The sequence below is a fragment of the Pogona vitticeps genome, chromosome 2, assembly GCF_051106095.1.
Source record: "Pogona vitticeps strain Pit_001003342236 chromosome 2, PviZW2.1, whole genome shotgun sequence".
Lineage (NCBI taxonomy): Eukaryota > Metazoa > Chordata > Lepidosauria > Squamata > Agamidae > Pogona > Pogona vitticeps.
This window is the reverse complement of record NC_135784.1, coordinates 282,071,928-282,094,930: the sequence shown is the minus strand read 5'-3', so window position 1 is coordinate 282,094,930 and position 23,003 is coordinate 282,071,928. Positions and strand designations below refer to the sequence as shown.

The 23,003-nt window shown below is 42.1% G+C and overlaps 2 protein-coding genes across 3 annotated transcripts in view; both read left to right on the top strand.

The window, feature by feature from the left end:
- The window catches only part of RGS7BP (regulator of G protein signaling 7 binding protein), a 76,215-nt gene that overhangs the window by 12,545 nt on the left and 40,667 nt on the right, over positions 1-23,003 (top strand). The window lies entirely within an intron of this gene.
- The window catches only part of LOC144586390 (uncharacterized), a 439,742-nt gene continuing 417,749 nt past the window's right edge, over positions 1,011-23,003 (top strand). Inside the window, exon 1 of the mRNA XM_078384550.1 lies at positions 1,011-13,371. Coding sequence (XP_078240676.1) covers positions 8,386-12,852 — 4,467 coding nt within the window. The 5' untranslated portion in view covers positions 1,011-8,385 and the 3' untranslated portion in view covers positions 12,853-13,371. The remainder of the gene's footprint in view (positions 13,372-23,003) is intronic.

Genomic DNA, 23,003 nt, shown 5'->3' with positions numbered 1-23,003 from the left:
TGTCAGTTGTGCAAAATGACAATGGCTGTTGCTTTACTGCATGGATTTTTAAAGATTAGAAGCATCAAAAGGATGTTTGCATCTTTTTGTTTAACAATCTGCCAATCACTCTATTCTTGCTGCATGTGCTAGTATGTCCACACTTTGCTTCTGAAAGGGAACAGATGCTAGTTATACACAGAAAGCATTGCAAGTTACAGAGACCCTGACGAGAAAAAGCAGCCCTCTTTGTGTCACTCTCACCTGGTGTTTAGTTAAGCATTATTTATATCTCTTTGCATTCATTAGAATCCAGACAGGCTCCTGGAGGAGCTTATGGTTACCAGAAATAAAATACCTGCATGATTATAGTCTAAGAGATGCAGGCCTTCTTAGTCTTCTTGGCAGCCTGCCATGGGTGCCATAACCTCACCACCCCCAAAGGCGCTTGCTGCTACCAATTTGCCGTTACTACTATGCACTCTTTCACTGTTGCTGGTGCCACCGTCACCTCCTTTCCTTACTGTGCTTCCCCTCCTCTGCTTTTATTGTCTTTTCTCCCACCAGGAGAAATGTGTCTGAAGCCACTATTGTCCCAAGACTTGGGCCTTCTGAGAACAGATGCTAGAGCAGTGGTTCTCAACCTTGGGCAAGACATATGTTCTTGGGCTGCAATCCCCCAGAAGCCTTCACCACCAGAAGTGCTGGCCAGGATTTTTGGAAGTTGTCATCCAAGAATATCTGGGGACCCAAGGTTAGAAACCACTGTTGTAGAGCATCCTTGCCAGACAAATGTGGAGGGCACCCCATCTGAGAAAGCTGCTTCAGAGGGGTGAACCAAAGCAGATTAAATTTGTCTTCATTGGAGGTTCCACTTACTTTTTTCTTTTAATGTAGAATTCCGACACATGGGCCCTATATTCGTTTGGAGGTGGTCGTCATTGCTTTTCCATCTTTAATTGCATCTTATAGAGGGGCACCTCATTCGCTTTGTAGTAATTCATTTTCTTTTATAACAATTCATTCCTTTTCATAACAGTTCATCCCTTTTGTCATGATTGTGATGATTTAATCATTCATAGTGGGGGGGGGGAAGCTCTGAATCTGTGCCAAGTATTTTAGATTTGTTTGTTGTTCTTTTTGAGTTATTTGTTGTTGTTTTGTTCCCAGAATATGCCAGATCATTACCGGCAGAGGGAAAGGGAGCGGGAGCAGGGAAAGTGAGGCAGACATTATAATTCTTCATTTCTTCCCAATCTTCAGCTCAAGTCAGTCCTAAGATCTGAAGTCATCTTCTTCACAAAAATGCATGTTCAGATGTATAAAAGAGGGAGATTAAGATTCATTTTTGGTCTATGTAAATTCCTTCTCTGTGGACATTTGAGCGCTTCCTGTTTCTTAGTTGTTTCAGTCTTTGTGCAAGACAATCACGCAAGCGTTTCTTATACTTGGTTGTTGTGGGTTTTTCAGGCTCTTAGGCCATGTTCTGAAGGTTCCTAACGTTTTGCCAGTCTCTGTGGCCGGCATCTTCAGAGGACAACACTCTGTGCTCTGGTGCAGTTTGTTTGGGAGCTGAGTATTTATGCTGTGAGATCAGCTTTTGTCCTTTTTGGGAGATGGGTGATTATGGTGATCAGTGTGTTTTTGTTGTGGGGGTGTTGTTGTGATAAGGAGGAGGGATTATCTGTCACTTGTGATTGATGGGTGTTGTTAGCTGGTCTTTTGTGTGTAGTGATCACCGGTCCTCGTGGCTGGGTAGGAAGAGCAACCTTCAGAACACGGCCTAAGAGCCCGAAAAAACCCACAACAACCATTAGATCCCAGCCGTGAAAGCCTTTGCGAATACATTGTTTCTTATACTTATTTGAAGAATTTTCAACCCATTCCTTGCTGCCTCCCCTATCTCACCCCTTCCCTTTTGCTGTTTGTACACCTTCTCCCTTGATTTGCATGGGCCCAAACAACAGGGTTTGGGTTATATACGGATTTCTTCCCAATCAATCAATCAATCAATCAACCAAACAACTAATCAAGTGCCCCTAGCCACCCAGAACCCCATGAGTTCAACACAAAAGATGTCAAAATGCCAAAATGGTCTGCTTGCTCCTAAACACAATGTCGCTAATTCAGCCTCTAGATCAGAAGGTCATAAGGAACTTTTAAGATTCATTACACATAGTACTGTACGGAAAGGATTATCAACACCATGTAAGGGAACTGCAATAGAGAGAACTTCTCTGTCTCTCTATGTGAATCATCTGTTTGTGCTTTGTAGTTACATTTTGGGGGGGGCATAAGAATTATAGATGGATTTTGTACTGCATGGGAGCCCAGCACCCCTAACCCCAGTGTTGTTAAAGGGAGAAGTGTACTTCAGTTATACTAGTTATCAGTTAGACCAGTCTTCCCAAACTCAGTGTCCTTCAGATGTTTTGGACTACAAATCCCACCACCATCTGCAGGCAGTATAGTCATGTTTGCAAAGACTGGGCTTGACAGACCTACCTCAGTCCATTTATGTGCCTGGTGAGTTCTTTATTCTTTGAAACACATAATCTATGTAAGTGTATTTTCCAAAAACGTTTTCCCCCAACCCAGTGGAACCCATTTTTATCATCTGTCTGAAATTTGACAGGTCTGGTGATCTGGGGGATTGTAGCATGTTTGAAAATGTGTGCTATTTGAATGGAACGCTAGTCAGATTCAGAAGTAGTAGCAACAGAAGCACATTTCCCACTGACAGGACTGGAAAATGAATGAGAGTAATGAAAAACAAATGTGATTTGGCAAATTAATAACTAGCTTAATGAAGTTTTAATAATGAAGATGAATGGAGGTATCTGTTCACTGGATTCGTAATCTTTAAACTAGTCATAGCAGCTTTCCTGTACAACAGTACAGTAACCGATAAGCAACTGATAATGTTTCTCTCAACACTCTGTAAAGTTTCTTTTGCGTATCAAGATTTCAAAGGGGTGTCCCTGTTAGGGAGTTCCACCATGAAAAAAGACAAAAGAACGAAAGAAATCTTATAGCATCTTTGAGATACTTACATATTCATTTCAACATGTGCTTTCTTGAATCATAATCTACTTCTACAGACACATGGGTCAAGTTGACATTCTGCCTGGCTTGCGAGAAAGATCTTTGTGAGTACTCACAATAGAGTAGAATATTGAGCGTCCGATAGGGATGAGAATCTCACAGCCTCTTGCCCTCAGTGAGAAACTGAGAAAAAGATCCCACTTTTCTTCTAGCAGCAAAATTTCTCTGTGGCAGATTTCCCCTTCCCCTGAGAAATCTCACAGGGATTTTTGAATGGTTTATGGTGATTTTATTTCCAGTAGGAAAAAAAATGTGCTCAAGATTCCACTAGAAAAAACATTGAGCTGTCCTGTGCAGAAGAACAGGGGGGGAAATGGAAGAGGGGGGAAAAGAGGGAAAGGCCAGAATGATATCCATATCCATGAGTCTCATATATTTATTTATTTATTTATTTATTTATTTATTTATTTATTTATTTATTTGATTTCTATCCTGCCTATCTGGTCTTATTCGACCACTCTAGGTGGCTTACAATAAATACCTATAAAGACTTTAATTAATCTGAACCAAGGGGATAATGTTGTTTTTGATATTTTCTTCCAGCAAGCTTTCCATCAGTGACTTGCTGCCTGAGTGGGATTTTTAAATGAATTGTTGTACCTTTCTGCTTTGAATGTGTTTTTGTTTTGGTTTTTGTATGTGTGTGTGTGTGTTGCTTTTTTTTACCCTTCCTCAGAGTGGTATTTGTTTGATCTTTCTTAGCATTGTATACTTATAGTTTTTAGCTCTAAATATTTTATTTTAATGAGGTAAGCTGCCTGTTCATATCATTATTTTTAGCTTTAAATACTATTTTTAATTATGTCAGCCACCCTGGGTCCTTTTTAGGGAGAAAGACAGGGTAAAACAAACAAACAAATAAATATTGTTTTGTGTTATCAAGTTGCATCTCATTTACAGTAATCCTTATAGTGTTTTCAAGATAAGTGAGATATAATGTGTTAAAGACATTGTTATCTGTCACACATCTTTCAAATAAAGGTCCATATTTTAGCCATGGATTGGAAAATGATGCTTGTACTGTTTATATTCTGGAACTGTTTATTTGCATTTCCCGTTGGTAATGTCAGTGGGATTGCTTGTGCTCACTACTAAGAAAGGATGATAGCTTCTCCTGAAAATCTATGCTCTTGGGTTCTCTGTTATGGAAAATGAGAGTCCCATAGTGTGCCTGAGAGAGCTATACGTATTATAGGCTGAGGAAATCAAAGCATTTCTGAGAATTCTTATTTAGTAGTCAGTGTATTTTGGCTCAGATGTGCACTTAATATGAATTGTACTTATTTTTTTTCTTCTAAAAATCATTGACAGAGTTAATAAGTGCAAAGGGTATGTGAAATTATGCCACAGGCTATGAACATGGTTTTCCTGACACTGTCCTGGAATCAATGTGAGCATCGTGTTCTTCTTTCCACTTGCCAACTCCCTCTCTTTGACAGGGTGCCTTTCAAGCACTACCAGAATGCTCCTTCCATTTCTTCAAGAGATGTTTTACAACTAAGTACATAACCAGAAACTAAAGAAAACTGGGAACTGATATGTGAAGATAAAACATGTATCTTTTTTAAAAGTCCAGTGCACCTGATCTTACCTAATGGGCACAAGCCCCCATTACATAGTAGCCTGTTACATATCAATCTTCCTTCATGTCCACAGGGTGGAATTCATCCTATTTATTCTTTATATTCGAGTAGATTGAAAACCTCTCCCAATTTCACCTATTTCTCCAGGTTCCCGGTGTTTTTGAAAGGTTCCTCAGAATCAAATTTCTGAGGTATTGAAACACATCCCATAAAGATGTACCCAAGCCTCCATTAATCTTCTCTCTAGATGTCTCAAGATTTAAAAAATTATATTCATGACCTGTAAAACTGTATCATCCACAGAATACCATGGATGATCCTTGCATCTGTCAAATAATTTGGGGATTTCTTTAAGATTGTCCAGTTTAGGTTACTGGACAGTAAGCTGTTCTGTTTTGTTTGTAATTTTTTTGTATGTTTTCTCTTTCATGAGTTTATTTCCCTCCCCCCGTTATTCTTATTGAACATTCTTAACTTGGAACTTTAGATTTGGCTCTATATGTAACAAATGAAGGATCTTCCCCCTTTCATGTTAGCTTGCACTTCTACACTACATGCATAAACCATTGGGGACATAAGGGAAAGCAGGTTGAACTCACTCAACAGTGCTTGGTGTTGTGGCATGGTAGCTACTCTCTTCCTTATGAAAATTAGCCTGCATGTCTTGGGAGTTCCTCTTGCTCTACTAAGCAGTAAAAGTGATTTTTGAGAGGTGATGACTTTTAAGTAATTTGGGGTGCTGCTGGCCAGCCATCAAGATAATTCCCACAACAGCCACATTGATTTCTCCCATGTTGCAAACTCAGAAAGAGATGAAGGAAGATGAGAAACTAGCAGAATTGAAGAGCACAGTTGGGCTTTTTGGATGACCTTGACGACACATTCAGTGACCTCACTTACCAGCTGGCTGTACTTGGAGAGGGCCAATAATTCCAGCAGACTTCAAGATGCCCAATGAGTACAAGGTCACAGTGACCTTCTTGAATCTCTTTTGTGATTCCTCAAAAGAGAAGATAACATTTACACTGATGTTAATGGTAAGATCATTAAAAGAGCTGCTGTACTTAAACAAGGGTTTCGCTGCAGGAAATGCTTGTTTTGTTCATTGCATAAACCCAGGACTTCATGGGACACAAACTACCTACCGCACCCCCATTTGAACCAAGCCAGAGACCAGAATACTTGGCCATTGGCAACCACCTTTATATGTTGAATAAACGTTTTCTTCAGTAGACACACCTCTGGGTAAAATACAACAGTGGATGTCTTTAAAGCATAATTTATGGCTGTCAAGAAAAATCTTAATTTAGTGAGTTGTTTTTACCTCTTTGCTTTTAAGACAAATCTCGTAATGATTTTATGAGCTCCTTACTTGATTGTCGTTGTCTGATCTACAATGTTGATTTTTTTTGTTTGTTTTTCTTCACTGTGTTACTTTGCAAAATCTGCCTTGCTGTTTTATGTTAATTGGAAAAGTGAAGGATTGTCATATGGAATCCTAGCTCAGCAATAGAGTACAACTTTTATGTTCAACCCCTAGCAATTTTTTTTCCAATAAACTAATAACCTATACCATGCAAGTTTGCTACAGCTGAAATTTTTAAGCAATGGTAGTAAATTTTCCACCAGACAAAAATATTTAGATTTTTTGTGAGTGGACCTCAAAACAGGGCCTAAGCCTTAAGCTGCAGATCTACATAAAATGTTGTTTTGTTTTGTTTTTTGAATTTATCATTGGCCAGTCTTATGTTGCAGGGTTAAAAGAAAAACAACCCAAAAATAACCATTTGCGGTCTCACACACTTTGAGGATATGTCGCCAAGTCTTGGAATCTGGGGAAGCAATTAATGAAGTAGAAAACAAGGTCACTTACCTATAACTGATGTTCTCAAAATATCTTTCCTCAGTAGATTTATTTTCACCTCTCACTTCAGCCATTGCTTTTCTTGAGAGACCTCCTTCAATGTTAAAATGTGAGGGTGAAGAGCATTAGTGTCTTTTTAAAAATAGAATTCTTCTTGAACAAGTTCTTACATGTCTGATTCTGGCAATTTCTTACAGGAACTGTATTCTGCTTGATCTTAAGGTCTATGGAACAAGCAAAAAAAAAAAATACACCCCTGAGGTTAAAACATGATGAAACATAATAGTTGCTGAAGTTGAGGGATAAGGTCACTTATTTAAAAAATGCAATTAAAAGATATAATTCAAGCTTATTATATACAAATAGGAGTTAATTACTGGTATAGAGATGTAAGAAAATGTCTCTTTTGTAAAATTTCAACAAAGACAAAATTTAATTTAGAAAGTTGATTCTTAGTTGATAATGGTGCTGAATCAAAATGAAATGGTATAGGATAGATAACAATATTATATACATATTTGATGGGGGGGCTATTCTAGTGTGATTTACTAAGCTAAGCAAAAGGATTAAAGTAGGTCCACTGAATCCATGAGGATATGATAAGCCAACTCATCCACAAAGTCCATTGATTCAAGTGAATGTACTCTAAATGTGACTTGCTATGCTAAAGTAAGTTAGAAGAGGCTCATTTTATTCAGTTGAGCTGAAAAAAGAATTGACTCATCAAATCCCCATAGATTCAGTGGACCAATTCTAGTGCAACTTACTATTCTAAGCAACAAGATTTTGGTCATCATATGTATAATGTGTAACCTGTTTCCCCCAAAATAAGATCTAACCTGGAAATAAACCCTAGTATGATTTTTCAAGATGCTCGTAATATAAGCCCTGTTACATACAGCACTGATGTTACCTGTCTGTCATGGGTTTGGAGGGAAAGTTCCATCCTATGGGGAGTGGAAGGCGGGACATCAGGAGGAGGGGCTGTACTGTATATATATGTGAAGCCTGTGTGGTGAAGGGGAGACGCTGGGATGTGAAGAAGCAGCAGCTGGGAAGAAGAAGCTGGTGTGGGAGTCTGTGTGTCAGACAGGGTACTACTGTGTGTCAGAAGTACCAACCTGATAGGTTCAGGTGTCTGTTGGTTAGCCAGAACTGATAGGTTCAGGGTCTGTGCTTCAAGTTAAGGGTTCTGTGTGAACCAAACTGTGTGTATGTATGAGTGAAACTAAGCCACGTTACTAAATCTTATTCACCTGATCATTTTATTTTCCCTGTGTGTTGTTTTAAATAAACCTTGTTCTTTATTTGTTTAAAAATCCATCCCTGGTCTGTGTGACTTCTTATAGGGAATGGTTGGTGGCAGCCTAGTTAACGTGTGGCAGATCCCAGTAGGTCTGGGTTTGTCACATTGATTGGTGTCCAGCGTGTGGGATATGACTGGTCCAGTTGTCCAGCGGTCCAGCAAAGCCTTGGCAAGTGTGCCCAGAGCAAGGGGGGTCTAGTCAGGGACAGTCTGAGGCGCGTAGGTAATCTTCTAGGTGTACCTCACGGGGAGGTGCGCTAGTGGAAGAACGTGCCAACTGGGGAGACTAGATTAAGGTGCTCTGAGGCAGCCTGTTTTGGCGGGAAAAAAGCTGAGGCAAAACTGTGAAATAGCAGTGAGCTAGCTTGTCTGCTGAGAGGCCCAGCAGAGGGGGGTAGACTCTGGCTCGCAACTGTTGCAAGTTACAGTAGTGCTGAAGAACAGCAGTAATCTATAGAAAGCTGGTTCTGAGGCAAAAGGGAGAAAAAAAAGTGGTCGTTTTATTTTGAGGCTTGACTTTTTAAAGCAGCTTGTTCTGAGGGGGGATTATGCCCTTGACTCGAAGCCAGATGACAGAAGTGGGTGAAGTGAAAGACCCCCAGGTTGACCAAGGTGCTGAGGATGAATTTGGCTCAGTGCAAGGTGACAGCACAGGAGAGCAGAACCCAGAACTCAGAAAATTGCTCATAGCCCAACAGCATGAACTGAGGGTGAGGGAAATGGAGGAAAGATTAGAGAGAGAAAGAATGGAGGAAAGAGAGAAACAACGGCAATTTGAATTAGAGAGAGAGAGAGAGAAAATTGCTCTGGAAAAAGAAAGAATGGCGTTTGAATTAAAAAAATTGGAACTGATGAACCAGAACAATAATAACAATAGGGATTCTGAGGGAGGCCAATTGTCTAAGGCTGACCTGAAGAAATTCCCTGTGTACCACAAGGGAGATTGTCCTGAGGTGTTCTTTTCCCTAGTGGAAAGAGCGTTTGTGGACTTCTCAGTGAGGGAAACTGAGAAGATGACCATCATGCGATCTTTAATCAGTGGTAGCCTGGCTGAGGTCTATGCCGAGATGCCTGAGGAACTGATGAAAGATTTTGCAGAGTTTAAAAAACTGGTGTTTGCAAGACATGGGATAAATGCGGAACAGCTGAGGCAAAGATTTAGGTCAATCACCAAAAAGCCAGAGCAGACTTTTACCCAAGTGGGGGCCCAATTGGTGAGGCTGCTTGAGAAATGGCTATCTCAGGAGGGGACAGAGACCTACGAGCAGCTTAAAGATTTGATAGCACTGGAACAGTTCTATTCAGTCCTGCATGGGGAATTGAAATTCCAGGTGAGGGAAAGGAAACCAAAATCTGTGGTAGAAGCAGCCGAGATCGCAGATTTTATTTCGCAAATAAGAAAGCCCTTGGGTGAGGGGAAATCTGTAGGTAAACCCAAAGAAACCTACAGCAAGTACTCTCAGGGACCAGGGAAAAGCCAGCAAGGGGGAGGGGCCCATGGTGAAGGGAAGCCCTCAGACATGAAACCAAGACCTCAGATTTTGGAGGGAAAACCAAAACAAGATGAGAGAGAATCAAAATACACCAGAAAATGTTATTTCTGTCAGGGAAAGGGCCATCTAATCTCAGAGTGTGAGAAATTAAAGCAGCTAAAAGGAATTGTGCCTCAGGATTCTAGTGGAACCAAGCCAAAAGCTGTGTTCTGTGTCCAGAGAGAGCAAGGCTCATTGTCACTGAGGGAGCCTGTTGCCATGGCTGCTCAGTCTGGAACGGCTGCATCAGCTGATCAGGCTGAGGAAGGTGGTCCTCCTGTGGAGGTCAAGCGATGCTTGCTCGTGAGAACAGATTCTCAGTTGTTTGAGACAGCAGGGGTGGACGTAGGAATACTTGGCCGTCAGTATCGGGGGCTGCGGGACACTTGTTCTCAGGTGACCCTGTGCCATCCAGATATTATTCCTAGGGAATATATAATCCCGAATGAGAGCATAAAGGTAGCAGGGATTGAGGGGCAGATAATCTCACTCCCAGTCGCGGAGGTACCTGTCAACTTTCAAGGCTGGAGGGGAGTTTGGCGGCTAGCGATTTCATCGACTCTGCCAGCAGCCGTGCTCGTGGGAAATGACCTGGCTGAACATGTGAAACGGGTGCTAGTGATTACACGCTCACAAGCCACCACGGGGACAGTTCAGGGGGGTAATGATGAGCCCGAGACGAAAGCAGGGGGGAGTTCAGAAGCTGTGGTGGAAACCTTAACCACAGACAGCAGATTTGGACAAGAGCAAAAGGCAGACACCACTCTCCAGAAGTGTTTTGAACAGGTGACTGACGCCCAGCTAACACCTGAAACCCCAGTGAGATTTCTAGAGAGAAAGGGGATTTTATATAGAGAGACCCTGAGGAATATCTCAAAAGGGGGAGATGGGATCAGAAGTCAGCTGGTGGTACCTGAAAAGTATCGCCCCATGATCTTACAAAGGGGGCACTCTGACCTGTTTGCTGCACACTTAGGGGTGAACAAAACACAGCAGAGAATCACACAGAATTTCTACTGGCCTGACATAGGGAGGCAGATCAGGGAGTTCTGTAAACAATGTGATGTGTGTCAAAGGCAGGGGAATAGCCGCGACAGGACCAAAGCAAAGTTGTGCCCTTTGCCTGTGATTGACACTCCGTTCAAATGCATAGGGGTGGATATTGTGGGACCTTTGCCCAAGGCCACAAAGAGGGGGAACAGGTTCATTCTCACCATTGTGGACCATGCCACGAGGTACCCTGAAGCCATACCCTTGACTAACATTGAAACTAACACAGTGGCAGATGCCTTGGTGGGGTATATGTCCAGGATGGGATTTGCCTCAGAAATAATCACAGATTTGGGAGCATCGTTCACATCAAAGCTCATGAAACGCTTATGGCAAATCTGTGGAATTAAGCACAAGGAAACCACTGCCTATCATCCTGAAAGTAATGGGTTAACTGAGAAGTTCAATGGGACTCTAATGCGCATGATTAGGGCTTACTTGGCAGAGAATCCAAACAATTGGGACCAGAAGCTGCAATCCCTTTTGTTTGCTTATCGATCAGTGCCACAAGCCAGTACCGGGTTCAGTCCATTTGAACTTTTATTTGGGAGAAGGGTGAAAGGGCCCCTTGATTTGATCAAACAAAATTGGGAGCGGATCACTCAGGATGACCCACAAGACGTTGTGACATACATAGACACCTTGATGAATGACCTAAAGAGAAATCTAGAGCTGGCAGCAGAAAACCTGCAAGCTCAGAAGGACAGACAGAAAACATGGTATGACCACAAAGCTAGAGAGAGGCACTTTGACCCAGGGGAGGAAGTGCTTTGGCTTAGGCCCTGCAGAGAGAACAAACTGCAGCTCAAATGGGCAGGACCATATAGGGTCATTTCCAAGATGTCAGACCTGAACTACCTAATAGAGCAGGAGGAGAACCAAGCAAGGAGGGTGGTTCATGTGAATGCCCTAAAACCCTACTACAGAGGGGAACAGAGGGTTCTATTTGCGATAAAAGCAGCTGAGAGTGAGGAAGCTGAATTACCCTTCTGGGAGGGTAGAGGGGAAGTAAAATACAACCCAGAGGAGGTAAAGATCAGTCCTGCACTCACCCAAGACCAGCAGCAAGAACTAAAAATGCTGCTTAGTAAATATCAACAGGTGTTTTCCAACAAGCCGGGGATAGTGAAGGGAGTGATGCATCGGATCCACACAGGGGATGCACCCCCGCAGGCAGTATCCCCATACCGAGTAACGGGACCCTATAGGGACAAGGTGCGGAAGGAGCTGGACGAGATGCTTAGGGAGAACATAATCGTCCCCTCTTCTAGTCCTTGGTCCTCTCCGATAGTCCTTGTGGACAAGCCTGATGGGAGCATTAGGTTTTGTGTCGATTACAGGAAATTAAACCGTGTAACCACTCCTGATGCCTACCCAATGCCCAGGCTAGACAACCTGATTGAAACCATAGGGGGTTGTCGGTTCATCTCATCATTGGACCTGGTAAAGGGATATTGGCAATTAAGAATTGATCCCAGGGATCAAGAAAAGACTGCCTTTTGCAGCCCTTTTGGTCTCTATGAGTTTCGAGTCCTGAGCTTTGGTCTCAGAAATGCACCAGCCACATTCCAAAGGCTGATGGACCAGACCTTGGCAGGGCTCAGTGACTTTACAGTGGCCTACATTGACGACATAGGGATCTTCAGTAATACCTGGGAAGATCACCTGATACACCTGGAATTAGTGCTGCAGAGGTTAAGTGCAGCAGGGCTAACAGTAAAGGCCAGCAAGTGTCAGCTGGGTAGCCCAGAAATAAAATACTTGGGTCACATGGTAGGGGGAGGAGTGATAAAACCCCTGGAGGCCAAAATAGAAGCTGTTCGTGATTGGCCCAGACCCAACACCAAGAAAAAAGTCAAATCATTTCTTGGGTTGGTGGGCTACTACAGAAAGTTCATCCCCAGGTTTAGCGAGATTGCGGCTCCGCTGACCGATCTGACGAGGAAGACGGCTGATGACCGCATCCCGTGGACCAGCGACTGTGAGGAGGCGTTCCAGAGGTTGAAGCAGGCGCTCATCAACTATCCAGTCCTGCGTGCTCCAGACTTCGACCGGGAGTTCATCATCTACACCGATGCGTCTAACAGCGGGGTAGGAGCAGTTCTTTGCCAGGAGAATGAGAATGGTGACCAGCATCCAGTGTCCTACCTGAGTAGGAAACTTCAAAAAGGTGAGAGACATTTGGCAACCGTGGAGAAGGAGTGTTTGGCCATAGTCTACGCGATCCAGAAGGCCAAGCCTTACATCTGGGGAAGACATTTTGTTCTGTGCACTGACCATTCACCACTGCAATGGTTAAAGACAATGAAAACCCACAATAGCAAACTTATGAGGTGGGCTTTAAACCTACAGGACTATGACTTTGAAGTGAAGGTGGTCAGAGGGTCAGTGAACTGTGTTGCTGACGCCTTGTCAAGAAGACCTGAAGAATGAAGACGGCGAAAGAAACATGGACTATGTATATATATTGGTGACAAAAGGTTAAATGTACCTGTTTTTTGAACTTGGTTTGTATGAATAAAGGTAAATTGATGTAATGTATATGGTAAATGTTTAAATGCCTAATTGCTATGGTTAACTTAGAATGTAAGTATAAGTAAGTATGATATGGTATGTATAACTGTTGTTGTGTGTTTTATCCAGGTTGTTTTTTTGGGAAAAAGCACCTTAGCTTTCCCCCTACAAAACAACTTATAAAGAGGGGAGGTGTTACATACAGCACTGATGTTACCTGTCTGTCATGGGTTTGGAGGGAAAGTTCCATCCTATGGGGAGTGGAAGGCGGGACATCAGGAGGAGGGGCTGTACTGTATATATATGTGAAGCCTGTGTGGTGAAGGGGAGACGCTGGGATGTGAAGAAGCAGCAGCTGGGAAGAAGAAGCTGGTGTGGGAGTCTGTGTGTCAGACAGGGTACTACTGTGTGTCAGAAGTACCAACCTGATAGGTTCAGGTGTCTGTTGGTTAGCCAGAACTGATAGGTTCAGGGTCTGTGCTTCAAGTTAAGGGTTCTGTGTGAACCAAACTGTGTGTATGTATGAGTGAAACTAAGCCACGTTACTAAATCTTATTCACCTGATCATTTTATTTTCCCTGTGTGTTGTTTTAAATAAACCTTGTTCTTTATTTGTTTAAAAATCCATCCCTGGTCTGTGTGACTTCTTATAGGGAATGGTTGGTGGCAGCCTAGTTAACGTGTGGCAGATCCCAGTAGGTCTGGGTTTGTCACAAGCCCTACCCCAAAATAAGTCCCAGTTAAGTGAAAACCTGCCCTCCATCATTGTGCAGCAACCAGAAGAAGATGACATGACTGTATTTGAATAAATGTAGATTGTTGTACATGAAAAATATAAAACATCCCCTGAATATAAGCCCTAATGCTTTTTTTTTTTTTTGGAGCAAAAATTAATATAAGACCCTGTCTTATTTTCGGGGAAACACAGTATCTATATTCCATACTGTATTCCTCTTTGCTGTGTGATTGAAAGCTGGACAGTAGAGAAAGGAAAAAAGATTAACCAATTTGAAATGTGATGTTGTAGAGGAGCTTTATGTACCATGAATCTCCAGAAAGAGAAATAAGTGGGTATGATATAAAATCAAGCCTGAACTATGTTTAGAAGCAAAAAAAAATGAGCCTACTTCTGGCTTAGCATGAAAAGACAGAGTTCCCTGGAAAAGAGATATTGCTGGGAAAAACTGAAGCCAGCAGGAAAAGAGGAAGAACAAATAAGTAATGGATTGACTCAGTGAAGGAAATCACAGCCTTTAGTTTGCCAAGACTTGAGCAAGGCTGTTAATAGTAGGACCCTTGGAAGGTTGCTAATTCATAATTCAAGTTGGAAGCAAATTGACAGCATATAACAAGAGAATGGTCTAATTAAAATGTGATGCTTAAAAATTTTAAACAACATGCTATAAAAATAAAGTATATCCTGCAAACTACTCACACCCTTCTTTATATGGATTGCATGTGGACAGTAAGTCCATAATACTTTGAACTGTTATTGCTAGCAGTGCTAGCTTTGTGGCTTGAGTGATGCAGATGCACTCAGGCTGATGACCAAAAGTAGTTTTTAAGAGAGTTGAGAATATAGGAATTGTGGTGCCATCCTGACCTGGCCATCCTTTTGTCTTGACCTCATAGTATGTGATTGTTAAGTGTATGAACACATGTGATAAGGTGGAGGTTTCTTGCTTATATGTTTAAATAGAGCCTGACCAAGATCAGAACAGTGTAGGCATCCTTCAGTCTCGAGAGACTATGGTATCGTGCTCTGTATGGAGGTCTTGGAACAGCGTCTAGTGTGGCTGAGAAGGCCAATTCGAGTGACAATCCCTTCCACACTGGAGACAAATCCAATCTGTCCCCTGTCCAGCTCCCTGGTTTTGCTTGTTTCGGGACTGCCTCTTTGCCTCGGTCTGCTGTACAAGTGTCTCTTCAAATTGGGAGAGGCCATGATGCACCGCCTTCCTCCAGGCTGAACGCTCAGACGTCAAGGTTTCCCATCTGTTGAGGTCCATTCCTAAGGCCTTCAGATCCCGCTTGCAGATGTCCTTGTAACGCAGCTCTGGTCTCCCTCGGGGGCGGCTTCCCTGCACTAATTCTCCATACAGGAGATCTTTTGGAATCCGACCATCAGCCATTCGCACGACGTGCCCAAGCCAACGTAGACGGCGCTGTTTCAATATTGTATACATGCTGAAAATTCCAGCTCGTTCTAGGACTACTCTATTTGAAACTTTGTCCTGCCAGGTGATACCAAAAATGCGTCGGAGGCAACGCATATGGAAGGTGTTCAGCTTCCTCTCCTGCCGTGCACAAAAGGTCCAGGACTCGCTGCAGTATAGGAGTGTGCTCAGGACACAGGCTTTATAGACCAGTGTTTAGAATGTAAATCCCTATCCCAGCATTTTGGAGTGTAAATCCTTTCCCCTATCCTAATTAAATTCACTCCCCACTCCCTTATGTTGTTCATTTGCTTTGAGGAGAAGCCTCAAATTGGTCCAGTTGGCCTGGCAAAGCCACCGCGCTCTCCAAACACCCTTGGTCTCATCATCCGTTATCCTCCGATCTCTAAGTCCAGGATGTAAATTACACAGATGTTCTCTCCTTTTGTAGCTCAGGGGTAATACAGTCTCATAAAAGAAGAATGGCCAATTCTGTGTTCAAAGGGGAAAAAAGATACAATCAAAGAACCCTTCTCCCGCTATGACATTCTGTCCTAAATTCCACACTTTCAGTGAGCTATAAATAAATAAAATACCAGTGAACCAAATTCATGCCTGACTATTTTTGTTGCTAATGAAATAAGATCACAATAGGTGTCTTTCCTGAAGGTAAGAGTTCTCCTCCACCACCATCTGACTTCTAGGGGGTATAGGCCAACATTTTGTTGCCTGTTGTAGTCAATTTCATTAGAGCAGGCCCATTGAATCCATGGGGATTTGGTGAATCAACTTGTGTGTAAGTTCCATGGATTCAAGTGGGCCTACTCTAACTGCAGCTTGTTTTAACATAATAAGTCACTGTTAGAGTAGGCCCATTTAAATCAATAAACTTATGGGGGAGTTGAGGCAACAAATCCCTATTGTTTCAGTGGGCCTGTTTTAGTGCCATTTATCATCACTGAACAACAGGATTTTGGCCATAGTGTAGGCCAGGAATGGGAACCTGTGCCCTTCAAAGGTTTTGGACTACAATCCCTTTAATTCCTGATGATTTGCCATGTTGGGTGGGTTGCACTTACATGTTGTTGTTGTTGCTTCTGCTGCTGCTGTTATTATTATTGCTATTATTGTCGTTGTCGTCACCATTTCTTTTATGATGAAGTTTGCAACCCTTGCTATTTAAAGATAATGAATTACTTTGGTTTAAAAAGGGATCGCCAGCTGGTAGGAGCTGGAGTACTTCAAGATGTGTAAAGCTGCAAGATACCACTTTTTAAAAAAACCTAAGGGACAATCTCACTACAGCCTTTCGACCTAAAAAAGAACAGCACCATGAGAACTGAATATTCTCAGGATGTATGAAGTGTGGAATTCCAGCTGTCAAAGAAAACCTGGGGATGTAACTACCTACTGTTCAGAGTATTGTGGAAGAAGAAGAGTTTAGAAAGATGTTTTCAAAAAATAAGGAGTTGCCATTCAAAGGCCCACAAAAGCAGTTAGAATAGTTGCAAATATTTGAAAGTAACTCATCAAAATGTAACCTCTTGTTAGATTTTTTTAATGACTAAAATGTTGTTTTTAGTTACCTTTTTTTAAAGCACCTGAATGTTACAAGACACTGGCCTGTGGTGCAAAACAGACTCATAATCAGTGAAGCCGAATTCTCTTGTGACTCTAAATGTAACTGAAACTGTTATAGTTATACCACCACAATCAAGATGAGCTTGTTCTTATTACAATGCGGTTCTAATGAAATATATTTATGCCCTGGTTATTGGAAAAAGAATAATTATGAGTAACTTACCAATTGTAACGAGTTACTTCCAAGGCTCCAAAGGAAGGCATAGATGATCTCCTGTAATCCTGAATGATTCTTCTGGGATCTAAGGATACACTGCAGTGTTTTGTTACACACCCTGCATGTTGAATTCTACAGTGGATTCTACAATGTACCTGTGCTGAAGGGAGTCCGTGCCTGCTCCCAAAGCTTGTGTCTCATATATTTTTGATATGTATGGCAGTCTAGAACTTCCTGTTTACCACTTGGCTGGTTGGCATTTTAAAGCAACAACAGGATGACAGGTGGGACAAACAGTTTGAGAATGAGTGAACTGAGGGAGCATTCCCACCTATTCCTTTACACCAATGTGTAGCTTCTCTGTGAAACCACTTCTTTCTGATACTACAGTATTGTGTTTCCACTCCTATGGAGAGTGGGCAGAAAAAAAAGTTTTGACTGTGGTAAGCATAATCATTTGAAAAATCCATGCACATATCATCTGTGTGTGTGTTGTGTTAGATATTTACTTAAACAAGCATTTAATCTACAGAATCTCCCCTGAATAAAATATATAGGTGCTCTCACCAGTCCTTTGGCTACTGCTGAGTTTTCCATTGATGATGATAAAAAAAGTGTGCTGGTCCATTGATGTTGGGCTGTGACAGAAGGGTGGGTGACATGACCTTTAGCCTGGTTTGTTCCTTTTTGCACAGCACACACAGAATGATTAAAGTGGTAGGAAAAGCCCCCCCCCCCCAACTCTGCCTTGGCTATCTCTAGCAAGCACATCATTGCTAGCAGCACTCTGGCAGCCATTGATGATAATTAAATCCTCTGCAAGCTAGCAAAAATTTAATGCAACTTGCTAGGCACATTGGACACCTTACTAGTCCCTATACCACCCCATGGCTTGTGTGCAATGTATTCTAGCAAAAATAGTGCACATCTTTATTAAATTTGTGCATCCTGCTAGTTCGGTGATCGGTTCCCTGCTTTGGGAACCGATTTTCGCTTTACGACGATCAAAAACAGCTGATCGTCGGGTTTCAAAATGCCCACCGGCTGAAGAAAATGGCCCCCTGCTGTGCTTAGGGACTGATTTCCTCGCTGCACAGGCACTGAAAAGGGCCACTCCTATGGAGAATCTTTGCTGGATGGTGAGTTTTCAGCCCATTGGAACGCATTGAATGGGTTTCAGTGCATTTCAATGGGCTTTTTAATTTCGCTTTACGATGTTTTTGCTCTACAGCGATTTCGCTGGAACGAATTAACGTCGTAAAGCGAGGCACCACTGTAATGTATGATTTCCTTCCTTTCAAATCAAGGGGGTAATGTCGGCGTATATGCATTTTTTAGGGGGTAAAAGGTAAAAAAGTTCCCTGACCCCTGGACTAAAGTATAAGCCAAGGGTGGGAAATGCAGCAGCTACTGGTAAATTTCAAAAATAAAAATAGATACCAATACAATTACACTAATTGAGGCATTCGTAGATTAAATGTTTTTAAAGATACTGCCCTTCTGAGCTGCGAGACACATTTCACTGCCTGTGGAGGGAGGACTCATACCGGATGCTACACTTATCCACTGCTCTACTGCTGCGTAATAAAATGGAGGGAGATGGAGGATGGAGGAGGAAGGTGGGTACATAGAATATGTAGAAGGAGGAAGATGGGAGTGTCCTGGAAGCAGAAATGCAGTGTACTTAACCCAGGTCATCGGACCACCCACAGAGGCTGCAGACGCCCGTAGATGAGTGGGGGAGTCCGGAGAACACCTGCACTGCAGAGGAGAACATGTAATTTTGACACTGACTCGAGTATAAGCCGAGGCAGGCGCTTTTTCAGCAAAAAATTATGCTGAAAAACTAGGCTTTTACTTGAGTATATACAGAAATTTAAGATTATTCCCCCTCCCCTCCCCATGAAACTGCAGTTTAAACAAACCCCAATTCCCAGAGTTTGGCTATAACAAAGAACTGTTTACACTTAAAATTAGGAGTAGAAGCTTTTAATCTCCTGCTTGGCGTGAAATAAGGAAAGAACAGAGGAAGGAGCATGAAAAATTGGAAGTTGCTATAACTCATCCCGATACCTCTTATGTCTTAAATGGCCTTTCAGGCACTTAAATATAAAATTTCCACTTTCTATTACTTTTACTTCAGTGGCAATTGTTCCAACTGTGGGTGTCCCCACTATTAAACCATAACTCTTCAAATATCTTAAATATTTTGGAAGTTGGAGAACATTGAAAAATATAGCGCTCTCTCTCTCTCTTAACCTCAGTCTCTGTTCCTCTGTTACAAGTAATTGTCTATTAAACGTGGAATAATAATTACATCTCACCCAGAGGTATTGTGAGAATCACTTAATACTATAAAACCCATTTCAGACGAAGGAGCAGAGATACAATTAACTGCTAAGAGGTACGTTTTTATTAATATTCCCAGACAGGACAAGCTAAGTTCTCATCTTTATGATATTATCCCTGAAAAGACAAGTGGGATGTTTCAGTCTTGCTAAATGGGGTGTGGGTGTATAAGAGTAAGCCTTAAATTTATACTCCCAGCTTCAGAGTTATTCAGTGTTTTGTGAGAAGTAGTTAAACAAGGGTTCCCAGTGGTGCATAGTGGATAGAGTAATGGACTAGGACTCAGAAGACTTGGGTCCAAATCCCCACAACTGTAAAAACTCACTGGGGTGAGAATCTGGTAACGTCACTCCTTAAATAAGCCATATAAAAGTTGCTATAAGTCAGTTCTGATTGATGGCACATAACAACTATTACAGACAAAAGTATAGGCCAGAATTCTAAGCCTGCTCATGTTTTCTGTAACATTCTGATGTCAATGAAATTTGACTTTTTACTAGAATTGATAATGTTATGGATGTTTCAACCATATTAAGACTTGCAACACCAGGAAGAATTGCTATAAATTATGTAGGGGCAGGATGTGGTGATTTATGCTCTAGAACAGAAGCATTAAAAAGTAGTTTTGTATTATTATTATTATTATTATTATTATTATTATTATTATTATTATTATTAGTATTATTATTATTAGTAGTAGTAGTAGTAGTAGTAGTAGTAGTAGTAGTAGTAGTAGTAGTAGTAGTAGTAGTAGTATTCCCAGGGTAAGGGGAAATGAATTGGGATAAGTAGTTTTAATGCCTGCCCATAAAAAAATAATTGAAGCATCAACATTAATTTTGCATTAATTACAGGACTTTTTAAAAAGTGCTCATATAAAGGAGCAATTTGTTGCAGCCTCAGGGCTTGTCCAGAAGTTTCATGTAAGAGAGGTAGCTGCATTTATTCCATGACTCTTTGTGTTTCAGCATTTGGACTTCTACAACTCATGACCCAATAAGCCAAATGTAGCTCACTAGCTATTTTCAGTAGCTTACCAGCAACATGATTTCTTTTCATCTCTCCCTCTCTCCACCTCCCTGACCCTCCCTCCCTCCCTCCCTCTTCTTCTTTTCACTTTCAGACCTCGGCAGGCAGCAAAAATAGGAGGCTTACTGAAATGTAACTAAGGTATTATAAAATTTGGTTGATGAGCTGTGTTAAGCTTGATAGATCACAAGTTCATAGGAATGGTAGAATTATAGAGCTGGAAGGGACCTTTGGACTTAAGGTCCAGTCCCCTTGCTGAACTACAAAATTCAAAGCTAAAGTGTCCCAGAAATTGAACTTCTGTTTAAAATCCAAAAATAAAAGAGAATCTATCACCACCCACGTTTGCTGGAAGGTTTAACAACAGCAGACAGGGACGTGGTGGCACTGCGGTTTAAATCACAGAAGTCTCTGTGCTACAAAGTCAGAAGACCAGCAATCGTAAGATTGAATCAATGCAACGGAGTGAGCTCCTGTAACTTGTCCCAGGTCCTGCCAACCTAGCAGTTCGAAAGCATATAAAAATGCGAGTAGATAAATAGGTATCACCACAGTGGGAAGGTAACGGTGTTCCGTGTCTAGTTGCGCTGGCCACATGACCACGGAAACAGTCTTCGGACAAATGCTGGCTCTATGGTTTGGAGACGGGGATGAGCACCGCGCCCTAGAGCCAGACACAACCCAACTAAATGTCAAGGGGAACCTTTACCTTAATGACAGCAAGTTTGCTGGAACGTTTAAGGACACTACCGATCCACCCAGTATGCAGTTAAGTAGTAGAATATAATGATAACTGCCAACAAGTGGGCCAAAATAGACAATATGCTTAGTTTCTGTTAAGAAGTAGTGCTCCCTTGAGTGGTGAAAAATATGTTTCTTTAGCGTTACTGTTTCTCACTTTGAAATCTTGCTTTCCAGCATGCTTAGTTTTATGATTGGTCACTGTATGCTAAAATAGGCTTTGTTCACAAGTCTGACTGCCAGGGATGGGGACTTGTGAGTCATGACATGCTGTCATTTCAGACTTACCGTCTTTTTCTGTGTATAAAATTTTGTCTAAAATTTGTAGACTAAAAATTGAGGGTCGTCTTATACACAGAAATAAACTGAGGAGAGTACAAAAACAAGTGGAGGGGAAAGCAGGGATCAAATTGTTCCTGCAGGGCTTCGATCCCTGCTTTCCCCTCCACTTGCTAAGCCTCAGCAAAAGGAAAGCAGGGATCAAAGCGCTGCAGGATCGCTTTGATCCCTGCTTTCCCCTCTGCTCGTTAAGTTCCATGGGGCTTAACAAAAGGAGGGGGAAGGAATCAAAGCAACCCCGTGGCTGTATAAGGGGGAAAGGGATCAAAACAATCATGCAGTTGCGAGATTGCTTTGATCCCTTTCCCCCCCTTTTGCTAAGCCCTGTGGGGCTTAGCAAGAAGGGAGAAAGCAGGGATCAAAGCGATCCTGCAGCGCTTTGATCCCTTCCCCCTACACTTGCTAAGTCCCACTTAGATTTCCTAATTTTGGGTTAGAAAAGTGGGGGCGTATTATACATGGAGGTATCTTATACACTGAAAAATACGGTAAGTCTCACTAGCAGGTCAACTCAGACTTGACTCAAAACTTTTGTTTTGAAGATTTGGACTTGACTCAAGACTTGGATCCATTTTTCCACATCCCATCCCATTTTCAAGTGCTTATTATGTTAATGGAGACCTAATATTTCAAAGGATATGGACCTTTCATTGGTCAGTGGGTGCTCCTGCCTTATTCTTTCTACTCCCCTCTCTGTGACTGTTTATTTACCTCATTCCAGAGCTGCCAGCCCACCTCCCAGCAACAGGCCCCTCCTTTGCTGTCAGGCCTCCTCGGCCTACGTATCCCATTTTGGCAGGCAAAAAATGTAAACACCAGAGTAATCCATCCCTTGCTGAGCTTTGAGAACTGTGCTAACCAGAGCTTTGTGGTTGAAGGGCCTGCCTTTTTCTGAATCCTCATTGGGCTCCCCTTGGGGTAACATCAGTGCTTTGGGCTCCCCTGGAGGGCTAGAGGGGGAAGAAAAAATGGCCTGGTTGAAAGTAGGGGCTGGAACTTAAAAGCTTACAGCCAAATTGCTTGGATAGCTCTGACTTTGATGCTGCAGTTGATTCAGGTCCAGTGAATGTTACTGTGGCCAGTGTTAATAGATGAGTTTCAGTTTTTGAAGCCTGAGGACAAGACTCTTGCGAGAGGTGAAGGCTACCACATGTCTGTTGGACCCATGCCCTTCCTAGATTATAAAAGCTACCAGAAAGAAACTGATCAAGTGGGTAAGAAGAATGGTGAATGCCTCCTTGCCAGCAGAGTAGGATCCCAGCATGCTTAAAGAAGGCAGTAAGAAGACCACTGTTGAAAAAGCCCTCTTTGGATCCCACAGTACTCAGTAATTACTGACCAGTCTCTCATATTACGTTCTTGAGCAAGATACTGGAGCCCAAGCGTGAAATGCAACTCAAGCCTCCCAGACACTGCTGTCTCTTTATCTTAAAACCCTGTGTGAATGTTTTCCCATGTAGTCTCTGTATTTTCACTCTTATGTGTGAAAAAGTAGCCACGTTCCATGAAAGCTCACATAGCAATTAGTCTTCAAGGTGCCACACCATCTTTGTCACTTCCTCCTCCTCCTTGCTTTTGCTTGTGTTTCTTAATGATATGCTTACCTGGGAACTAAGCCCTTTTTTAAATATTTACCTGAATGGTAAAGTAGGATTTGA